This window comes from Phacochoerus africanus, chromosome 8 (genome assembly GCF_016906955.1).
Source record: "Phacochoerus africanus isolate WHEZ1 chromosome 8, ROS_Pafr_v1, whole genome shotgun sequence".
Taxonomy (NCBI): domain Eukaryota; kingdom Metazoa; phylum Chordata; class Mammalia; order Artiodactyla; family Suidae; genus Phacochoerus; species Phacochoerus africanus.
This window is the reverse complement of record NC_062551.1, coordinates 164,593,412-164,612,508: the sequence shown is the minus strand read 5'-3', so window position 1 is coordinate 164,612,508 and position 19,097 is coordinate 164,593,412. Positions and strand designations below refer to the sequence as shown.

At 49.9% G+C, this 19,097-nt stretch overlaps 1 protein-coding gene across 4 annotated transcripts in view; it reads left to right on the top strand.

Annotated features, from left to right (window-relative positions):
• Window positions 1-4,354: 4,354 nt before the first annotated feature.
• RAD54L (RAD54 like) overlaps window positions 4,355-19,097 on the top strand; it is a 27,813-nt gene continuing 13,070 nt past the window's right edge. For 2 of the 4 annotated variants that reach the window (XM_047789194.1, XM_047789197.1), the window contains exons 1-8: window positions 4,355-5,000; window positions 5,076-5,162; window positions 6,285-6,404; window positions 12,561-12,621; window positions 13,283-13,418; window positions 13,844-13,913; window positions 14,032-14,320; window positions 14,823-14,947. In XM_047789194.1, coding sequence (XP_047645150.1) covers window positions 4,998-5,000; window positions 5,076-5,162; window positions 6,285-6,404; window positions 12,561-12,621; window positions 13,283-13,418; window positions 13,844-13,913; window positions 14,032-14,320; window positions 14,823-14,947 — 891 coding nt within the window. In that variant the 5' untranslated portion in view covers window positions 4,355-4,997. Of the gene's footprint in view, window positions 5,001-5,075; window positions 5,163-6,284; window positions 6,405-12,560; window positions 12,622-13,282; window positions 13,419-13,843; window positions 13,914-14,031; window positions 14,321-14,822; window positions 14,948-19,097 lie in introns of those variants that run through there. The other 2 variants (XM_047789195.1, XM_047789198.1) reach the window with 2 other exon arrangements.

The following is a 19,097-nucleotide window of genomic DNA, read 5'->3' as shown; positions in this document are numbered from 1 at the left end:
TATTAGAGTCACAAGAAAGATTTATTTTTCACATACGCAGGAGCACAGGTTCCTGGTTGGATGACTCGCCCCCACTGCCCATTTCAGGCCCCAGGCTTCTCCCATTTTCAGGTGGGGAAAGTCTGATCCTGCGTCATATAGTCTCCTGTCAGCTCTGTCAGCTGTTCTCCAGATTGTTTTTATCATCCGTTAATGACCATTTTATGAATTGGTTATTTCACTAGTGATTACAAAACTACGATTTTCTAATGTTATTGTTTTTTTATTCTAATTCTGTACAGAAAAACTTTTTTCACATTCTCCGGGACCATTCGGTTACCCTGAATAATGTTCATACCAGAATGGCAAGATGAATTCTTAAATCTCTTCCTTTATTTATTCCTTTCAAAGTAGTAAGTTGATGTCCTCGTAACTTGGTGTTCAATGATTTTTATTTTGCGCTCTTTAAATTATTGCTGTGAACTTACGGTTTTTACATATTTAATATCCTTTAATCATTTGTAGTTTTTTTGGTTATATATTATATAAAATCTCAAGCGTAAACAAAAATAGAGAAAATAGTACAATGAATTTCCATGCACCCACCATCCAGCTTCGATCACTATTACCTCTGGCCAATCTTGGTTTATTTATTCTCTCAACTACTCTCCCCCAACCGAGATTATTTTGAAGCAAAACAAGATAGGATTTCAATTCATCTGTAAATGTTTCAGTATGTATCTCTAAAAGATATTTATTACCATTATTGCACCTAAAACTTAATAATTCCTCAATACAACAAAATACAGTTGTTCAATTTTCTGATAAACTTTTTTTTTTTTTTTAAGTTTGGTATCAAGGTTATACTGGCCTCTTAAAAGCAGTTAGGAAGTGTTGCCTCCTCCTTTGTTTTCTGAAAGCATTTGTGTAAAATTGGAATTATTATTCAGTATTTGCTAGAATTCATCAGTGAAATAATCTGCGCCTGGAGTTTTCTTTATGGAGGAGGTTTTGACATATAGAGCTATTCCAACTTTTAATTTCATTTTTGGTTAGTTTTGGTAAGTTGTGTTTTTCAAGGAATTTGTCTCAACTAAGTTGTTGAATTTATTGGCATCAAGTTGTTCATAACACTGCCTTGTTATTCTTTTAAAAACTATTCATTGTAAAATAAAGCACAAGTGTGGAAAACACACAAAACAAATGCAGAGCTTAATGAATTATTCTAAGACAAACACTCCTACAGCCCCCGCCATGTCAAGAACTAGAATCTACCCAGAAGTCTTGTACATGCGCCCCATTCCAATTGTAATCCCCCTTTTCTGCCCACAAGCAGCCATTTCCTGACTATAGCGTTCAGTTTTCGGGGGGCTGTACATGTGGCACTGGGAAGTTCTGGGACCAGGGATCGACCCTGTGCCACAGCTGCAACCCAAGCCATAGCAGTCTCAACACCAGATCCTTAAACCTGCTGCACCATCAGAGAACTCCTACAAAGCTTATTTTTATTGATCTCTAATTTAATTCCTGAGAATATACTCTGAAGGATTTCAATTTTTTCTTTATTTTCTTTTTCTAGGGCTGCACCCATGGCATATGGAGGTTCTCAGGCTAGGGGTCTAATTGGAGCTGCAGCTGCCAGCCTACACTACAGCCACAGCAATTCGGGATCTGAGCTAAGTCTGCGACCTACACCATAGCTCACAGCAACGTCGGATCCTTAATCCACTGAACAAGGCCAGGGATCAAACCCACAATCTCATGGTTCCTAGTCAGATTCGTTACCCACTGAGCCATGATGGGAACTCCCTGAAGAATTCAATTTTTAAAAACTTACTGAGTTTGTTTTATGGCCCAAAAGATGGCCTATCTAGGTGAATGTTCTGTTTCCCAATAAAAACAACAAGCATTATGCAGTTGTTAGGTAAAATGTTCTACAAATGTAATTAGGTCAAGGTGGTTGGTAGTATTGCTCAGGTCTTCTATATCCTTGGTGAATTTTTGTCTACTTTTTCTAGCAATAGATGAGACATATAAAACAAGGAGCAAATGGCAGTCTTGGATTTCCCTTGTGGCTCAATGGGTTAAAGATCTGGCATTGTCACAGCTGTGGTTCGGGTATGATCCCTTGCCTGGGAGCTTCCATATGCTGTGGGCATGCCAAAAAAAAAAAAAAAAAAACGGCAGTCCTAAGTCCAAATTTATCAATAATTACATTAAATGTAAGTGGCCTAAACATTGTAATTAAAAAGCAGAGACTGGAGTTCCTGCTATGGTGCAACAAGATCAGCAGAAACTATGGAGCACTGAGACATAGGTTCCATCTCCAGCCTGGCACAGTGGGCTAAGGATCTGGCATTGCTGCAACTGAAGCTCGGGTCTGATCCCTGGCCCAGGGTGGAAAAGAAAGAAAGAAAGAAAAAGGAAGAAAAGAAGGAAAAGGAAGAAGGAGGTAGGGAGGAAGAAAGAAAGATAAAAAATGAAGGCTGGAGTTCCCGTCGTGGCGCAGTGGTTAACGAATCCGACTAGGAACCATGAGGTTGCGGGTTCGGTCCCTGCCCTTGCTCAGTGGGTTAACGATCTGGTGTTGCCGTGAGCTGTGGTGTAGGTTGCAGACGAGGCTCGGATCCTGCGTTGCTGTGGCTCTGGCGTAGGCCGATGGCTACAGCTCCGATTCAACCCCCCTAGCCTGGGAACCTCCATATGCTGCGGGAGCGGCCCAAGAAATAGCAACAACAACAACAACAACAACAACAACAAAAAGACAAAAAAAAAAAAAAGAAGAAGGCTGTCAAGTCTGAATAAAAAAGCAAGATCCAACTATTGCTCTCTACAAGAGATATTCTTTTTTTGGGGGGGGGCACACCCACAGCATATGGAAGTTCCCAGGCTAGGGGCTGAATCGGAGCTACAGTTGCCAGCCTATGCCACAGCCACAGCAACACAGGATCTGAGCCACGTCTTCGACCTACACCACAGCTCAAGGAAACACCGGATCCTTTACCCACTGAGTGAGGCCAGGGATCGAATCTGCAACCTCATGGTTCCTAGTCAGATTCATTTCCGCTGCGCCAAGACAGGAACTCCTACAAGAGATATTCTTAAATACAAAGATAAAAATAAGTTGAAAGTAAAAGGTTGGGAGAAATATAACACTGATCTGAACAATGTTGGAAATTAATATCAGGCAAAATTAACTTTAAGACAAGGAGTATCCCCAGAGAAAAAGAGGGACATTTTTTTTTTCCCCTATGGCTACACCTGTAGCATATGGAAGTTTCAGGGCCAGGGATTGAACCTGCGCTGTAGCTTTGACCTATGCAGCAGCTGCAGCAACACTGGATCCTTTAACCCACTGCACTGAGCCAAGAATCAAACCCACACTTCTGCAGTGACCTGAGCCACTGCAGTCAGATTCTTAACCCACTGCACCACAGCAGGAACTCTAAGAGGGTTATTTTATAATGTTAAAAGAATCAATACATGAAGCCTTAAAAATTTAGAGCTCCCATATGGCTCTGTGGGTTAAGAACCTGACTAGCATCCATGAGGATGTGGGTTCCATCCCTGGACTCGCTCAGTGGGTTAAGGATCTGGCTTTGCCACAAGCTGCAGCAGAGGTCTCAGATGCAGCTCAGATCTGGCGTGGCTGTGGCACGGGCCGGCAGCTGCAGCTCAGACTGGACCCCTAGCGAGAAAATAAACAAACAAAAACAAAACCACCTGAAACTAACATAACATTGTAAATCAACTATACTCCCATGTAAAAAATTAAATGAATCCCCCCCACACACACCCATTTTTACCTAGGAAAGAAAGCTTCCTCAAAGATACTCCAGACCTTAAAATCACGTCCTCTGGAGACCTTCGCTGCCCAAGTCGACCACGTGGTAGGGAGACCAGGCAGAAAAACTCCCTCCTCCAGTCTGTGGGTGAACGGAGCTGCAACGGACTCCAACCCCCAGATGCACTCCAGGTCCAGCACAGGCACGTGCGCCTTTCCCAGGATTTGCAGGCAGAAGGCAAATCCTCCGCGGTCGGAGGAAAACTGCCACTACAGTAGCTGCCGCAGCAGCTCACCCCCTCCCTCAAAAGCCTGGAGCTGGAGCCAAACCCCCGCGTCCCCGCCCCGAAGCCCCGCGGGCCCGGCCGACCCCGCCCGCCTCGCCCGCCGCTCCCGCCACTGCGGGCCCCGCCCTTTCCCCGAGCCCCACCCCCCGCGGGTCCGTTTAGCCACTCCAGGTCCAGCGCCCGCGGCTCTCGGCGGCCGAGGCCCGAGCCCCGCCCCTCCCCTTGGGTCGCGAGCGCCGAACGCATCGAACGCAGCCAATGGGAGGTGCGGCGGCGCCGCCGCGGGAGGTTCGATTGACCGGGCCTGGCGGGTCCGGGGAGTCCGGGCGGCTGTTAACGCGCGCTTCGGAAAGAGGAAGGTTGAGCCGGGGGGCTTGCGCGGGGAATCCGCTCTGCTCTTCATTCCGGCCACTCCTGGATTCCCCCCCCAAGCGCGGGTCTTCTTGTTCTGCCTGAATCCCTGCTCGGCCTCCCGCTGTCCAGCATCTGCGCTCCGAGCCGGGAAATCCCGTTCTCCGGACTCGCCGTTCCCAGGCCTCGGATTCCGGCCCCCCCCAGCCTCTCTTCTGGCCTGTTATTACCCCGCCCCCCGCAACTGTCCCCTGCCTTCACATCCCCCGGGGACCTTTATCCTGACTCCGCCCTGCCCAGTTTAGTGCTCCATCTGTGTCTTCCCCCCATCCCAGACCTCTACTCGTTTCTGTTTGGATACTTCCTTCTTGGCCTGCTCTCCCGCCTTGGCTAACTGGCGGCCGACCCTCTCAGAGTTTGGGCCCAGACCTCAGCCCCTGGCTGGATTCCCTCCGTCCGTGCTTCCTCTTTGAGAGCCCATGCTCCCAATTATGTAGCGGCCCTCCTTTTACCAGGCTGGTTCTGCGTCCTCAGCTACTGGGTGCCTTTGACCTTTGGCTAATGGGTACCTGACGTTTTATGTTCCTGGGCGCAGGATGGTAAGTATGGGACTAGAGGAGACTGGCTAGCCCAATGGCTAGGGCTAATGGGCTCCACTGCCTCTTTCCTTCCAGAGGAGGAGCTTAGCTCCCAGCCAGCTGGCCAAAAGAAAGCCGGAAGTTAGACCCTCTGATGGTGAAGATTGGCAACCTGGAGCAGCGGTGAGCACTCTGCCCTCAAGGGGACAGGGAAGGTGGGGGTGCAGGACTGTTTAAGCAGCAAGGAATCCCGGGTTCCATGGAATGAACCCCTTCAGAACTTTCAATGACTGTTTACAGTGTGTCAGGCATTTAACCAGATAAATAAAATGATACTCAAGGGCTCACTAGAAGCTCACATGCCTCAGTTTTCCTGGTAGTAAAGGATGTTCCGAAACAAGAGATGATTGGCTCCCTTGGGGGGGAGGGAAAGGAGACCCCCTGGTGTTTTGGCTTCAGGTGTGTCTTATAGCTTTAAATACCTTGGCAAGCTGGCACGAGTGAGTTCTTGTCTGATGGCTCAGTGGGGCTGGCTCTGTAGCTGGCGTGCAGGAGGCTCCTCTACCTGTGAGAGAGGCACATTGGCTGCCCCTTGCCACTTACATGGGTCTCAGACTTGAACTTGGGGTTGCACTTGTTGTGGTCTGCTGCTGGCGTTCTCACTGCCATGGTGTGGACAGACTGGAGAGTGGCCTGAGCTGGGATCAGCTGTATTCCTGTCCCTCCATTGATAAATTCAGGGAGGGAAGCAAACGGTTGCTCCGTCATTCCTTGGAGCTTTTGGAGCTAAGATTTGGGGCCAGCATGACCTCATGCTACTGCTGGACTTGCCCTTCACAGGCTACTTCATTCACATGTTTCAGTGTCCCTCAGCTGAGGCAAGTTCTTTGAGCTCATTAAGCTCCAGTTTTCTTACCTGTTAAATCAGTAAAATAAGTGTTCATCATAGTATTACTGTGAAGATGGTATATGATAATACATATGAAGAATTTAGCATAGTGCCTGGCACTTCATAAGCATTTTATTTTTTACTATTTTATTATTTTGGCTTCCTTGAGGCATACGGAGTTCCCAGGCCAGGGATCAGATCCCAGCAGCAGTTGCGGCCTAAGCCGCAGCTGCCGCAGTGCTGGATCCTTAACCCGCTGTGCCAGCCTGGGGATCAAACCCGGGTCCCAGCGCTCCCAAGATGTTGCCGATCCCACTGCGCCACAGCAGGAACTCTACTTAATAAGCATTTTAAATGCCACTTGCCATTGTGGCCAACTCTGTGTCTTCAGACTTCACCTTCCTCTGTTCTCCTAGACTCCTAAGAAACGGAAAGCCAGCAATGAGACCCAGAGCCAGGAGTGTTTCCTGTCTCCCTTCCGGAAACCTTTGATTCAGCTGACGAATCAACCGCCGTGTCTGGACAGCAGTCAACATGTAAGTCTGCACTTCGACCGGCCAGAGTCTGTGGATCCCCGCTGTTTCGTCTGGGAAGGTTCCCTCAGTCCTCACACCGGGCCAGCAGACACTTCAGTGGCGGCTTTGGGCCTGCCCACAGTTCCCAGGGCCTGGAAAAGGCCTGGTCTCTTCCTTAGAGATTGTGTGTTTGACTCAGCGTTCCCCTTGTTTATAGCGACCTGGGCACCAGATCTCAGGTGGCTCAGACTGCTGAGGATGAGAGGGTGCGGGGAGTGAAGGCCTTGGCGGGGTGTTGGTGCCAGTTAGAGAACTAAGTCCCTGACTCTGCTTATGGTTTTTAAGAAGTACCAGAGTCCTACAGCTCTGCCTTACAGTAAACTCTAACATAATCATCACCAGAGCAGGTTTTGTGCATTATCTCATGTAACTTTATTCTTTTTTTATTGTTTTTTCTTTTTAGGGTACATGGAGGTTCCTGGGCTAGGGGTCTGATTGGAGCTACAGCTGCCGGCCTATGCCACAGCCACAGCAGTGCCAGATCCTTAACCCACTGAGCAAGGCCAGAGATTGAAACCTCATGGTTCCTATTCCTAGTTGGATTCGTTTCCGCTGCGCCACCACAGGAACTCCTCATGTAACTTTATTCTTTGAGATGAAGAAGCTGAGTCTCAGAGGATTAAGTAATTTGCTCAAAGTTACTGAGTAGTCAGATCTGCCTAGCTCCATCCAAAACCTTTTCCTCCTGACTTTCTGAGGGACCCAGAGCTCCAAAAATCCTTGGAATTTAAGTGATAAGAGTAATAATGGCATCTTCCCTTATTCCTAACAAACCCCTTTCAGCCACACCTGAATTTGCTAATGAGATGACTGAAGCGCTTAACCTTGGACTGGTTGCCAGGGGAACCAGCCCATCAGTGGCCAATATTTAATTGGTCCTGCCAGTGTAAAAAAGCCTTGGCGACACCAAAGCTTTAATTGGGAGCGTCTGGAGAACTTCCTGGTTGGTGAGCAGGTCAAGAAGGGAGAACACCCAAAACTCCCGTGGGGGGAAGCTCTGATGCTCGCGACCCTTCCAGCCCTCGCTCTGTGTGTCTCTCCCTCTCCCTTTACATTCTTGTCTTTAACATCCTTTGTGCTGAACTGCTCGTGTTGTAAATAAGCTTTTCCTGAGCTTTGTGAGCCATTCTAGCAAATTAATGAAGCCAAGGAAGGGCTTGTGGGAACATTTGATTTTACAGCCTGTGGTCAGAAGCACAGGAAACCACCTGGACGAGAGATTTGCATCAGAAGTGCTGGGAAGGCAGTCCTGTGGGACTGGACCCTTTAGGATCTGATGCTTTCTCTTGGAAGATGGTGTAGGAATTAAGTTGTTGGGCCCAAGTGAAACCTGTGAAGAATTGCTTGATGTGTGGAAAACCCACACATCTGGTGCCAGAAGTAGAGTGGTATTGAGAGCAGAGGAGAATCTTTTACAGGGATGTGTGTTTTGTTTTTGAATAAAGGCTGCACCCGCAGCATGTGGAAGTTTCTGGGCCAGGGACTGAATCTGAGATGCAGCTGTGTCCCCAGCCGCAGCTGTCGCAGTGCCGGATCTTTTAACCCACTTACTGTTCCATGGGGATTAAACCCTCTTCTCTCTAGCGACCTAAGCCGATTCTTAACCCACTGTGCCAGAGTGGGAACCCCGATGTGGGGTTTTTGTTGTTGTTAATTTTTGGCAGTACATGTGGCAGGTGGAAGTTCCCGGGCCAGGGCTTGAACCCACGCCACAGAGACCTGAGCCACTGCAGTGAGAATGCCAGATCTTTCACCTGATATGCCACAGTAGGAACTCTTTACGGTCCCATTTTGATGGAGGCTAGTTATTTGTAGCATTTAAAAACATTTTATTACTGTTTGATAAACATAAAATATATAACCTGTATAGTGTATGTAAATTATAAAACAAACTTCTCGTGAACCCTCCAGCCCTGGAAATCATCCAAGTCGTGGTCCCTCTTCCCTTTCCCGGGGGGGTAGCCACTATCCTGAATTATGTTCATCAGCTCTTGCTTTTTGTGATGGTTTTACTTGATGTATATAATTTGCTAAGCAATACATCATTTACTGAGCTTTAAAAAGTGGTGTGGGGGAGTTCCTGTCGTGGCACAGCGGAAACGAATCTGAGTCGGAACCATGAAGTTGCAGGTTCCTTCCCTGGCCTCATTCAGTGGATTAAGGATCAGGCATTGCCGTGAGTTGTGGTGTAGGCCACAGACTCGGCTTGGACCCCCACACTGCTGTGGCTGTGGCATAGGCCATCAGCTGTAGCTCTGATTGGACCCCTAGCCTGGGAACCTCCAAATGCTGCGGGTGCAGCCCTAAAAAGCAAAAAAAAAAAAAAAAATTAAAAAGTGGTGTGGGAGTTTCTGTTGTGGCTAAGCAGTAATGAACCTACTAGTAACCATGAGGATGCAGGTTTGATCCTGGCCTCACTTAGTGGGTTAAGGATCTGGCATTGCCCTGAGCTGTGGTGTTAGGTCACAGACACGGCTCGAATCTGGTGTTGCTGTGGCTGTGGTGTAGGCCAGCAGCTGTAGCTCCAATTGGACCCCTAGCCTGGAAACTTCCATTTGCCTCAGGTGTGGCCCTAAAAAGACAAACTAAATAAAAGTGGTGTGGCGTCCTCTGGAGCTGTTCCTTCAGGACTCCTTTTGTCCTAGAGAACCGACCATATGACCATATGGCATGAGGGCCGGGGTGGTGGGAGTGCGTACACGACAGGGGGTCTAACAGTGGAGGCTGGTGGGACGTGCCGATGGGGTCAAGTCCTTAAGGATAGGAGGGGGCTGCCAGGTGAAGAGAGAGGGAAAAGTTCTAGATGGAACTGCCTGTGTGAGAGCCGTGGAGGGACCAAAGTCAGAGCAGCCCTGGAGACAAGACTCCAGCCATAGACGCCCTGCGTTTGAAGGCCTGCAGGATGTCCGGGTTTGGAGGTGGTTGTAAATGTGGGTGTGGTGCCTGGGAGGGTGTTGTGGCCTTGAAGTGGACTTGGGGTGATTGGCATAGAGATGTTATTTGACACCTCCAAAGCTCATCGGAGTGTCCGGGTGAAGTAGGGCCGAGCCCTGAGGAACAGCGGCTTTCGGGGGGATTGGGCGGAGGAAGAGAGGGACTGAGCGTGGGGTCCTAGAAGTCGGAAGAGTGGGAGAGGGGTGTCTTGGCAGTCAGAGGCAGAGGAAGGAGCTGCCAGCTTTTGTCTGATCAGGTAGAGCCATATCCGTTGGGGTTAGGGTCTTGTAGGCCCCTGGTGACCTCGGCCAGAATCAGTTCCTAAGAGTGGAAGAGGCAGAAGATAGGAGTGGAGATAAGGGAGGTGGACAACTCTTTCCGGAGGTTTGACGGTGAGGAGGTAAGAGGTCAAAGGACACTTTGTTTTTAAGGTAGGAGAGAGCGAAGCACTTTCAAACGGCTGGTGGGAGAGAGGCGAGGCGAGGCGGAGAGACCCTGTGAGGCAGACCTCATAGAGTGCATCTCTGTGGAAGAGGGAAGCTTTGGCCTTGGTGGGGAGGAGCATCAGAAGGAAGGGGTGGTAGGAATTTTCCGTAACAAAGAGAACAAAGTGAGAGCGGGCTCTCCCCCGGCCTCTGGCAGAACCTGCTGCGTGTTAGCAGACCAGAGGCTCGCAGGCCAGGCCGCCGCGAGTCTTGTTGGCTGTGCCCGCAGATGTTTTGGTCATGGCCCCTTGCATTCGTCCCACGGTAGTTGCACAAGCTGGCACTTCTGCCTGCAGAACTTGTGGCTCTTGGGTTTTGTTAAAAGTCTTGGTTTTTAAATTTGGAGCAAAAGTTCTTGGCTACTTGGAGCCTCAATACTAGCCTCCTATATTGGTAATCTTGAAAATAGTATTTCAGTTTCAGAATTGAGAGCAGAATTGATGCCAAGTTAGGAAATAAATTAGAGTTCATCTCCTTAGTTTTCCTCTCCTTTGACTTTTTTTTTTTTTTTTTTGTCTTTTTAGGGCCATACCCAAGGCATATGGATGCGGGTACCATGTGTGTGTACCCAGGCTAGGGGTTGAATCGGAGCTGTAGCTGCTGGCCTACAACACAGCCACAGCAATGCCAGATCCTTAAACCACCGAACGAGGCCAGGGATTGAACCTGCATCCTCATGGTTATTAGTTAAATTCGTTTCCACTGAGCCATGGTGCGAACTCCTCGTTAGCATCTTTCAGATGTGAGTTTCTCATTATCATTGCTGTGGTAATTAAAAATAGTCAAAAATTTTTATTCAGCTGCAAAAAATGTGCAATTAAAGAATTTGGGTCTTTCTCCAACCCTGCCTTTACTGTGCTATTTATTTTTCCGTTAAAAAAAATTTATTGAGGTGTAGGTGGTTTACAGTCTTGCGTTAATTTCTGCTATTCATAAAAGTGATTTGGTTGTACATATCCATTCTTTGTCAGATTCTTTTCCCATGTAGGTTATCACAGAATATAATGGTTTCTAGTTGGATTCGTAAACCACCGAGCCACGACGGCAACTCCACATTTTTCCTCTTTAAACTACATTTAGTGCCACCTGGTTCCCCTTCCCCCTTTCCCTTGGTCATAGCTGCTCATGGAAGCAGGACCAGTAAGGGACCTTCAATTAAAAAAAAGAAAAGAAAAGAAAAAGGGGTTCCCTCTGTGGCTCAGCAGTAACAAACCTGACTAGGGTCCATGAGGATGCGGGATTGATCCCTGGCCTCGCTCGATGGGTTAAGGATCTGGCATTGCCGTGAGCTGTGGTGTGGGTTGCAGGCGAGGAACTTCCATATACCACGAGTGCAGCTTCAAAAAAAAAAAGAAGACCCACATCAATAAAAAATTAAAATAAAGTACATTTAGTTGAAAAAAAATTAGTTTTTAATCTGTATAGAAATGGATCAGAATAAAATGATAAACATTTCACAGCTAGAAGGCTTGCATTTTTTTCTATAAAAATGTCTTTTTGCGAGAAGGGAGTATCTTTTATTAGTTTTTCCACTAATGTATTCCATTAAGACTACCTTTAGGACTTCTGCTCTTGTTTTCTCCTTGCTGTCTTGGGTCGTAGCTCAAACAGTTTGGGTTAGGAAGCTATATTGGCCACTGGTTACAGGTAAGGGCCCTGGAGTGAGGAAAGTCTTACAGATGTCATGGCTGGGTAACTTGGGAAACCATCCAGCCTCAGTTTGCTCACCTGTAACCTGAGGATGCCAGTATCACATGGACCTCATGGAGCTGCTGCTGAGGCTCGAGCGGTGACTTGGATACAAGGCCTGGCACTGTGTCGGGCATGTGGTGGTCGTCATCATTATGGTTTTCGTCTTTTGGTCGATATTCTTTTACTAATACTACTGCTCCTATTATTCCTGCTACCGTTACTCTTTGTGATTTTTGTTTCTTTTGCTTTTTAGGGCTGTACCTGTGGCCTATGGAAGTTCCCAGGCTAGGGGTCGAATTGGAGCCATAGCTGCTGTACTACACCACATCCACGGCAATGTGGGATCCGAGCCGTGGCTGCAACCGCCATCACAGCTCACAGCAACACCAGATCCTTAACCCACTGAGCGAGGCCAGGGCTCGAACCTGCGTCCTTGTGGTTCCTAGTTGGATTTGTTTCCTCTGCGCCACAGTGGGAACTCCTACCCCTACTGTTTGAAGGGCTGTTTAGTTCCCAAGGAGACTGATGTGCGCGTTGAAATGACCCAGAACATGTGAGGTGTGCTTGGGAAGAGGTAGCCCTGTAGGGCAGTGGTTGAATTCAGACATGGAGTTCTATTAGGACTGGGACTGGGAAAGGCTGTGGTGTTTGGGGGCAGCGCAGCCTGGGGAATATTCAGTGTCCTCACTTGATGCAGTCTTTCGTGAGCTAATGGCTCCGAGCCTTGTGCTTGACCAAAGCTGGGTACTTGTTTTGGCACTCTTGTCCCTGGGGATTTGTAGAACATTCTGCAAAAGCTCAAAGATGAAAGCCATTGTACCAAACCTAATCATCTAATATGGAGCACGTCTCCTTCTGTTCTAGATACATCTGAATGAGACGTAAGCAAGATACAATGTTCTAATTGTATTATGACACGTAGATAGGCACTTTGGACTGCATTTATAAGAATAATACCCCGTAACATCTCCGATCAGTCCTGAGTCCCTGTTTCTTTTCTTTTTAGGAAGCATTTATTCGGAGCATTCTGTCAAAGCCTTTCAAAATCCCCATTCCAAATTACCAAGGTAAAAATGGGGACTTCTATTTCTTGAATTAGTCCCGTGTGGAGTGGCCGAGTAGATTAAAACCTCTGCTCTTGTAAGCGCAAGCTTCCCTTTGAACTGAAGATGCCAGTCCAGTGGTGACTACATATGGGGGGTCTCCTGGCCCTGCCTGAAGTCTGTGTGCATAGCTTCAGCAGGGCTGCCAAGACTAACTGCCGCTCAGCGTCTGGGTGAGGATGGGCCAGGGTGTCTGATAGACCCAAGCTTCATTCGGTCCAAGTGAGTTCAGTAGCACTTCCTTCAGGCGGTGGGCTCTGTCCTTGGTTGGGGAGGCTCTCCAGGGTCTCCCTGCCCTACGGAGAGCCAAGTGCTGTGCTCAGCCTGGCGGCTGGGAGGAAGGAGGCAAGCTCTCAAGAGCTCTCAGTCTTAAATGGCCCCTCGAGGGTTTCAGACCTTTCCAGGACTGACCTGATCTGAGATGAATAAGATCGGCCCTCCAGACGTTGGCAGTCACAGGGGAGAAGAAGAATGGGAGGAACTGGCCTGAGGCAGACTGGGCTCATGGTTGGGCACAGGTGCCCGGACGCACTGGGAGAGGTTATGTGAAGGATATAGGCACTCGAGCTGGGCCTGCTGGAGCTCCTCAGCTTAGAGGCTCAGGGGACAAACTGTTGGTTTCCAGGTCCTCTGGGCTCTCGAGCATTGGGCCTCAAAAGGGCCGGGGTCCGCCGGGCCCTCCATGACCCCCTGGAAGAAGGTGCCCTGGTACTGTACGAGCCTCCCCCACTGAGCGCCCATGACCAGCTGAAGCTTGACAAGTAGGTGCACTGGCATCTCTTGAGCAGGTCTGGTCCTCTGTAAGTGCATGACCTGGGGGGCAGAGGGCATCTCAGTGTGATTTCGCCTTGGGACCTGCATGGGTTTTCAGAGTGCCCTCAGGGCTGCTGTACCTTCCAGAGAGTGGGCAGGTCGGGAGGAGAGTGCCTGGGGGGAGAACATGTGGGCATGTCCAGAGGGTGAGGGTTCCTCACTCACGCCTACCAAGCTTACCGAGGGGGGCAGGGGGGCAGCACCTGCCCAGTGAGGACATAGTGTCCCCACCCTCTCACTTTCTCACCGTGAGAGGAGTTTGCTGTGGTTTATACCAGGCTGAGAAGCGGCCTCTGGATCAATAGGACGCAGCTTTCGGAGGGCGTGCCCTTGCCCACGTCTGAGCTCGGACCTCTTGGCTCTGTTTTCTCAGGGAAAAGCTCCCCGTTCACGTGGTCGTCGATCCTGTCCTCAGCAAGGTCTTGAGGCCTCATCAGAGAGAGGTCGGAGGGGCTGCAGGGCTGAGGCTGGGGCGGGGCCCCGGCAGGGCCTGAGAGGCCGGCCGCCCTGGGATGCCAGCAGCGTGGATGCGAGCGTGGGCCGTGTGCTGCTGTTCCGCAGGGCGTGAGGTTCCTGTGGGAGTGTGTCACCAGCCGCCGCATCCCCGGGAGCCACGGCTGCATCATGGCCGACGAGATGGGCCTGGGCAAGACGCTGCAGTGCATCACGTTGATGTGGACGCTTTTGCGCCAGAGTCCAGACTGCAAGCCGGAGATTGATAAGGCAGTGGTGGTGTCGCCCTCCAGCCTGGTGAAGAACTGGTCCAATGAAGTGGGGAAATGGCTTGGAGGGAGGATCCAACCTCTGGCCATCGATGGAGGATCGAAGGACGAGATAGACCAAAAACTGGGTAGGAACCGTAACAAATGTGGCTGCATCCTCCATATCACCTGCTCCTTTCTTAGGTGCATCCTCACTGATGGCCAGGGTTGAGGGCAGGGAGCGGCTGGCAGAGAAGAGAATTCTCCTGGAAAAGAACCGAAATGGTTATTTCCAGGCTAAATTAAAGAATTGTCAGAGTTCCCGTCATGGCTCAGTGGTTAACAAATCCAACTAGGAACCAGGAGGTTGCAGGTTCGATCCCTGGCCTTGCTCAGTGGGTTAAAGATCTGGCGTTGCCATGAGCTGTGGTGTAGGTTGCAGACGTGGCTTGGATCTGGCGTTGCTGTGGCTCTGGCGTAGGCCGGCAGCGGTAGCTGTGTGATTAGATCCCTAGCCTGGGAACCTCCATATGCCATGAGTGTGGCCCTAGAAAAGACCAAAAAAAAAAAAAAAAAAAGAATTGTCAAACTTGCTTTTACTTTAGCACATTCTAAGATTTGTTTCCTTAACAACTTTTCTGTCTTACTTAGAAGGATTCATGAACCAGCGGGGAGCCAGAGTGCCCTCTCCCATCCTCATCATTTCCTACGAGACCTTCCGCCTCCACGTTGGAGTCCTCCAGAAAGGGAGTGTTGGCCTGGTCATATGTGATGAGGTACTTGACTCTCAGCAGTCCCGGTGGCAGGAGAAAGTGTCGCTGTCTTCTTGCTGAGAATTGCCATCCAGGGGAGGTGCTATGGGCTGACTGGTTTTGTTATCTAGACAGTATTCCTAGACCAAAGGATTTTGAAAGGTGGGAGGGATTTGGATGGGTAGGGAGACGTGGTAGGAGAGACAGTGTTTAAGGGAGCAGGCTCAGAGAGCTCTTTATTCAAATCCTGGCTCTGCCACTTACTGGTGATATGACCTGGGAGGAGTCACTTCACCACCCAGGCCTTTGTTTCTGTGTCAGTAAAATGGAGTGATAGCTCCCTGGTTATTGTGAGGAGGGCACGCTTTGATCACAGGGCCTGCTGTGTCTGAAGACCTTGGCAAAGGAAAGCTCTGCTTTTTATTCTAGCCTGGCTGACTCTGCAGTCCCAGAGGCCGCAGAGATAAGAAGGTCCAGGTGGATGGTCCATGCACCTTAAGCATCTGTGCTGACTCTCCGGGATTAGGGGAAACAGGGCAGTCTTTGCTTTCTGGCCTTCCTCAGCCTCGGCACGAAGGGTAGTGGAATACCACCGCTTGGAGAGGAGCGAGGGTGGCCTGGAGCTTCCCAGTGTAAGGAATTGCCCAGGTCTTTGAGAGGGCTTGGCTCCCTGAGGCCACTACCATTGTTTGCTCTTAGGGAAGTAAGATCACCTTACACACCCCTGGGGCTTCGGTGGAGAGGCGGCAGCAGGAAAGACCTGGCCCCATCTGATGTTGATAGGCAGGCTTGATTGAGCTCTGAGGACTATAGATTACTCTAGTATCTGAGGGTCTTTGGGGGAGGGGCAGAGAAGAAAAGCTGACTTTGGGGTACCATGCTTGCTCGTTGTGAGTCTGTATGGCAGTTAAGCTTCTGTCCCTATGAAGAGTCATTGTCTGGCATGTCTGCCAGTACCCCGATGAGCCATTCCCTGCCAGGAGTAAGGGATGTAGCAGATTGAGGTGGGATATGTGCAGGTGACTGCCCCGTGCCACTCAAGGCCCTGAGATTTGCTTCGTCACTGTGCAGGGAGGCTAGGGCCTTGGGGAAGGGAAGGCAGGCTGTGGCTCTTGAGCCTTGGAGGGTGTCTAGCTTTCTTCTCTATGGTGTTTCTTCTCTTCCTCCTGTTTTATGAGTTGGCTCTGCTGGGCCCAAGTGCCTCTTGCCACACTGTAGTGTCCTGGGCCTCCCTTCCACTCATCTACCTTTTATTGTCAGAGACCTGAAGAAACCGAAGTCCTAAAAGATGGCCTCCTCTAGAAGGAGTTTGTCCTGTTCAAATCCTAGAAAGAGAAGGTTCCGCCCCAGGCAACAGCATAATAACTGTACAAAGTATGATTGAGTCACACAGTAATCTTGAGTTAGGGCAAATCAGAATACTTGGAATAGGTGTCGGCTTTGCCACTTGTAAGCATGACTGCCAGTGAGACTGCTCTGAGACCCAGTTCCGTTACAGAGTAGATCTATGAAGGGTCTACCTGAAAGAATCATGATCCAGACCAAGTAGAGGGTATAGGACTTCTCTGATGGCTCCGCCGCGTGAGTAAGGATCCAGCCTTGTCTCTGCTGTGGCATGGGTTTGATCCCTAGCCCTGGAGTTTCCACAGGCCACGGGTGCTGCAAGAAAAAAAAAAAAAAGAAGAAAGAAACAAAGGGGATAGAGGAGTGTTTTGTAAGGTGTGTGAACAGGACAGTAATTGACATTATCGTCAGCTCCGTTTTGGAGATTCGGAGCCTGAACGCTCAGAGAACTGCTGGGACTTAAATCCAGGTCTGGGATTTTAAGTCCTGGCTCTTGGTTCTCCCTACGGCCTTGCATGTAACCAAAGCTTGGTTTAGGAAGAAGCTTGACTTGGCTGTGGAAGGACTGTCCCCACGTGCCTTACAGACACATGTGTGTCCTTTACGAGTATGAGAACACAAAGCAGGTCCGATGAAGGGTGCTGGGGAAGTGCATTACAAACAAGAATGCTACTCATGGGGCTCAGGCTTCAGAGGGAAGTGGCGATGTTTAATCTTGGTATCATTTGTACTTTTAAACGGAATAAGCGAGCTCTGCCAGAACAGAAATTCAGCAGCAGCTTATAAATAAGAACTTTGACAAACAACTTCCCATCTGGCTGACCATTTGATTGGCCAAGATGCCAGGGTTTGGGTTTAAGTCTGTAGGTGGTGGTGGTGGCAGGAGCTGGATCTGGAGCCAAGGAGGTCCCGTAGGAGCTGGGGTTGGCTGTTCCCTTCCACGGAGACCCACAGGGGCAGTGTGTCAGCTCAATTTGTTCACTGAGTTACTTGCTAAGGACCTGTCCTGTGTCAGGCCACGGGGACCCTGTGATGCCCGCCCTCGGGGAGCTTTGTTTACAGGGACACAGCGGTTGATCCGCTTTCCCGGTCGCACTTGATCCTCACCCGCGGCATGTGGAGGTTCCCAGGCTCGGGGTCCAGTCGGAGCTGCTGCTGCTGGTTTACACCACAGCCCGCAGTGCTGGGTCTGAGCCGCATCTGCAGCCTACGCTACAGCTTGGGGGAACATCCATTTTTTTAAGAAAATTCTAGGAGTTCTCTTACCATAGTGGGTTAAGGATCCAGTGTTGTCACTTCAGTGGCTTTGGTCACTGCTGTGGTGTGGGTTTGACCCCTGGCCTAGGAACTTCAACATGCCGTGAGCGTGGCCAGAAAATTAAAATGCCGTGTCAATTCCTCAGTACTTAGTTATTCACTCTGGTCCTTTGAGTAAGAGTTCACTGAGTAGTGCTCTGTTTGGGGCTCTGCTTCATGCACTAAGTTACAAGGCGAATCTGATGTGGCCTCGGCCTAGGAGAGGAGAGAGAGCGCAGGGGAGTGTGGCTGGAGTGGATACCAGTAGACGGGAGGCGGAGCGGTGGAGTGCAGCTCGGGATCGCGCACACCGAGTTCCATCTCAGCTCTGCTGCTTGCTACCAGTGTGATTTTGAATCAGTCTTCCCCTCTCTGAACCGTCTCATTTTCTCTATAAAAGGGTATTATGAGTTCCACTCAGCGGCTTGTCATCTGAATTATGGAAGAGGATATAGGTAAAAGGCTCAGTATAGTGCTTGGTACCGTAAACGGATTCAGGGCACAGCTGTTGGGTACAGAGTGCCAGAGGTGCCCGAGGTGAGAGAGCCCAGCAGCCTGGGGTCATTGAAGAAGACTTTGTACAGGAGGTGACATTTGCAGAATTAGCTGGTGGGCAGAGGGACCTCAGGAAGTCCAGCGTTGCGAGGGCGAGGAGCTGCGCTTCGGAGAGTGTCCGGGACGTTGGCCGGGGCCTTACTGCTGAGGACCAAGCTAACGAGCTTGGACTCATCCCACAGATGGGAGATTCAGGAGAGTGTTTCATCGCATTGCGAAAGGCTGGCTTATTCGTTCATTCTTTCGCTGGTGGCTGTGTTTTGTGTGCCTTGCCCGTGTGGTTCTTGGGGAAGTGGGAGGGTGATAGGGTCCTTTGCCATTTTCTTGAAATAAGTGACAGCTGTGTATGCGGGTGGGTGACAGGGAGAAGAGGGCTTAGGGAAGAGATGCAAAGGGAGGCAGGAAGAGGCCCCTACTGTAAGTATCTGAGGTGGGCGGATTCTGTGGAAAGGGGAGGAGGAGCCCGGGCCAAGTGCCCCCCCTTAGCGGTGACAGCTCAGGCATGGCTGGGAGATTAATATAGAAGGCATCTGGGAGTTCCCGTCATGGCTCAGCAGTTAACGAACCTGACCAGCATCTGTAAGGACGCAGGTTCGATCCCTGGCCTCGCTCAGTGGGTTAAGGATCTGGCGTTGCCCTGAGCTGCGGTGTAGGTCGAAGATTTGGCTCGGATCCCACATTGCTGTGGCTCCGGCATAGGCCAGCGGCTACAGCTCCAAATGGACTCCTAGCCTGGGAACCTCCATATGTTGCAGGTGCGGCCCTAAAAGACAAAAGACAAAAAAAAAAACCCCGTATATAGAAGGCATCTGACTCAGAAGGTTCTGGGATGGTTAGGCTGGTGGGGAGGGGGCATTTCCTGAAAGTAGGGGTCTCTCATAAAGTCCGAATGATCTATGAAGAGGCTAGGCAAGCTGCCAAGGCTCTGGAGCTTGGGGAGGGGAGGAAACAGAATCCTTGCTTGGCGGATGTAGCCTTG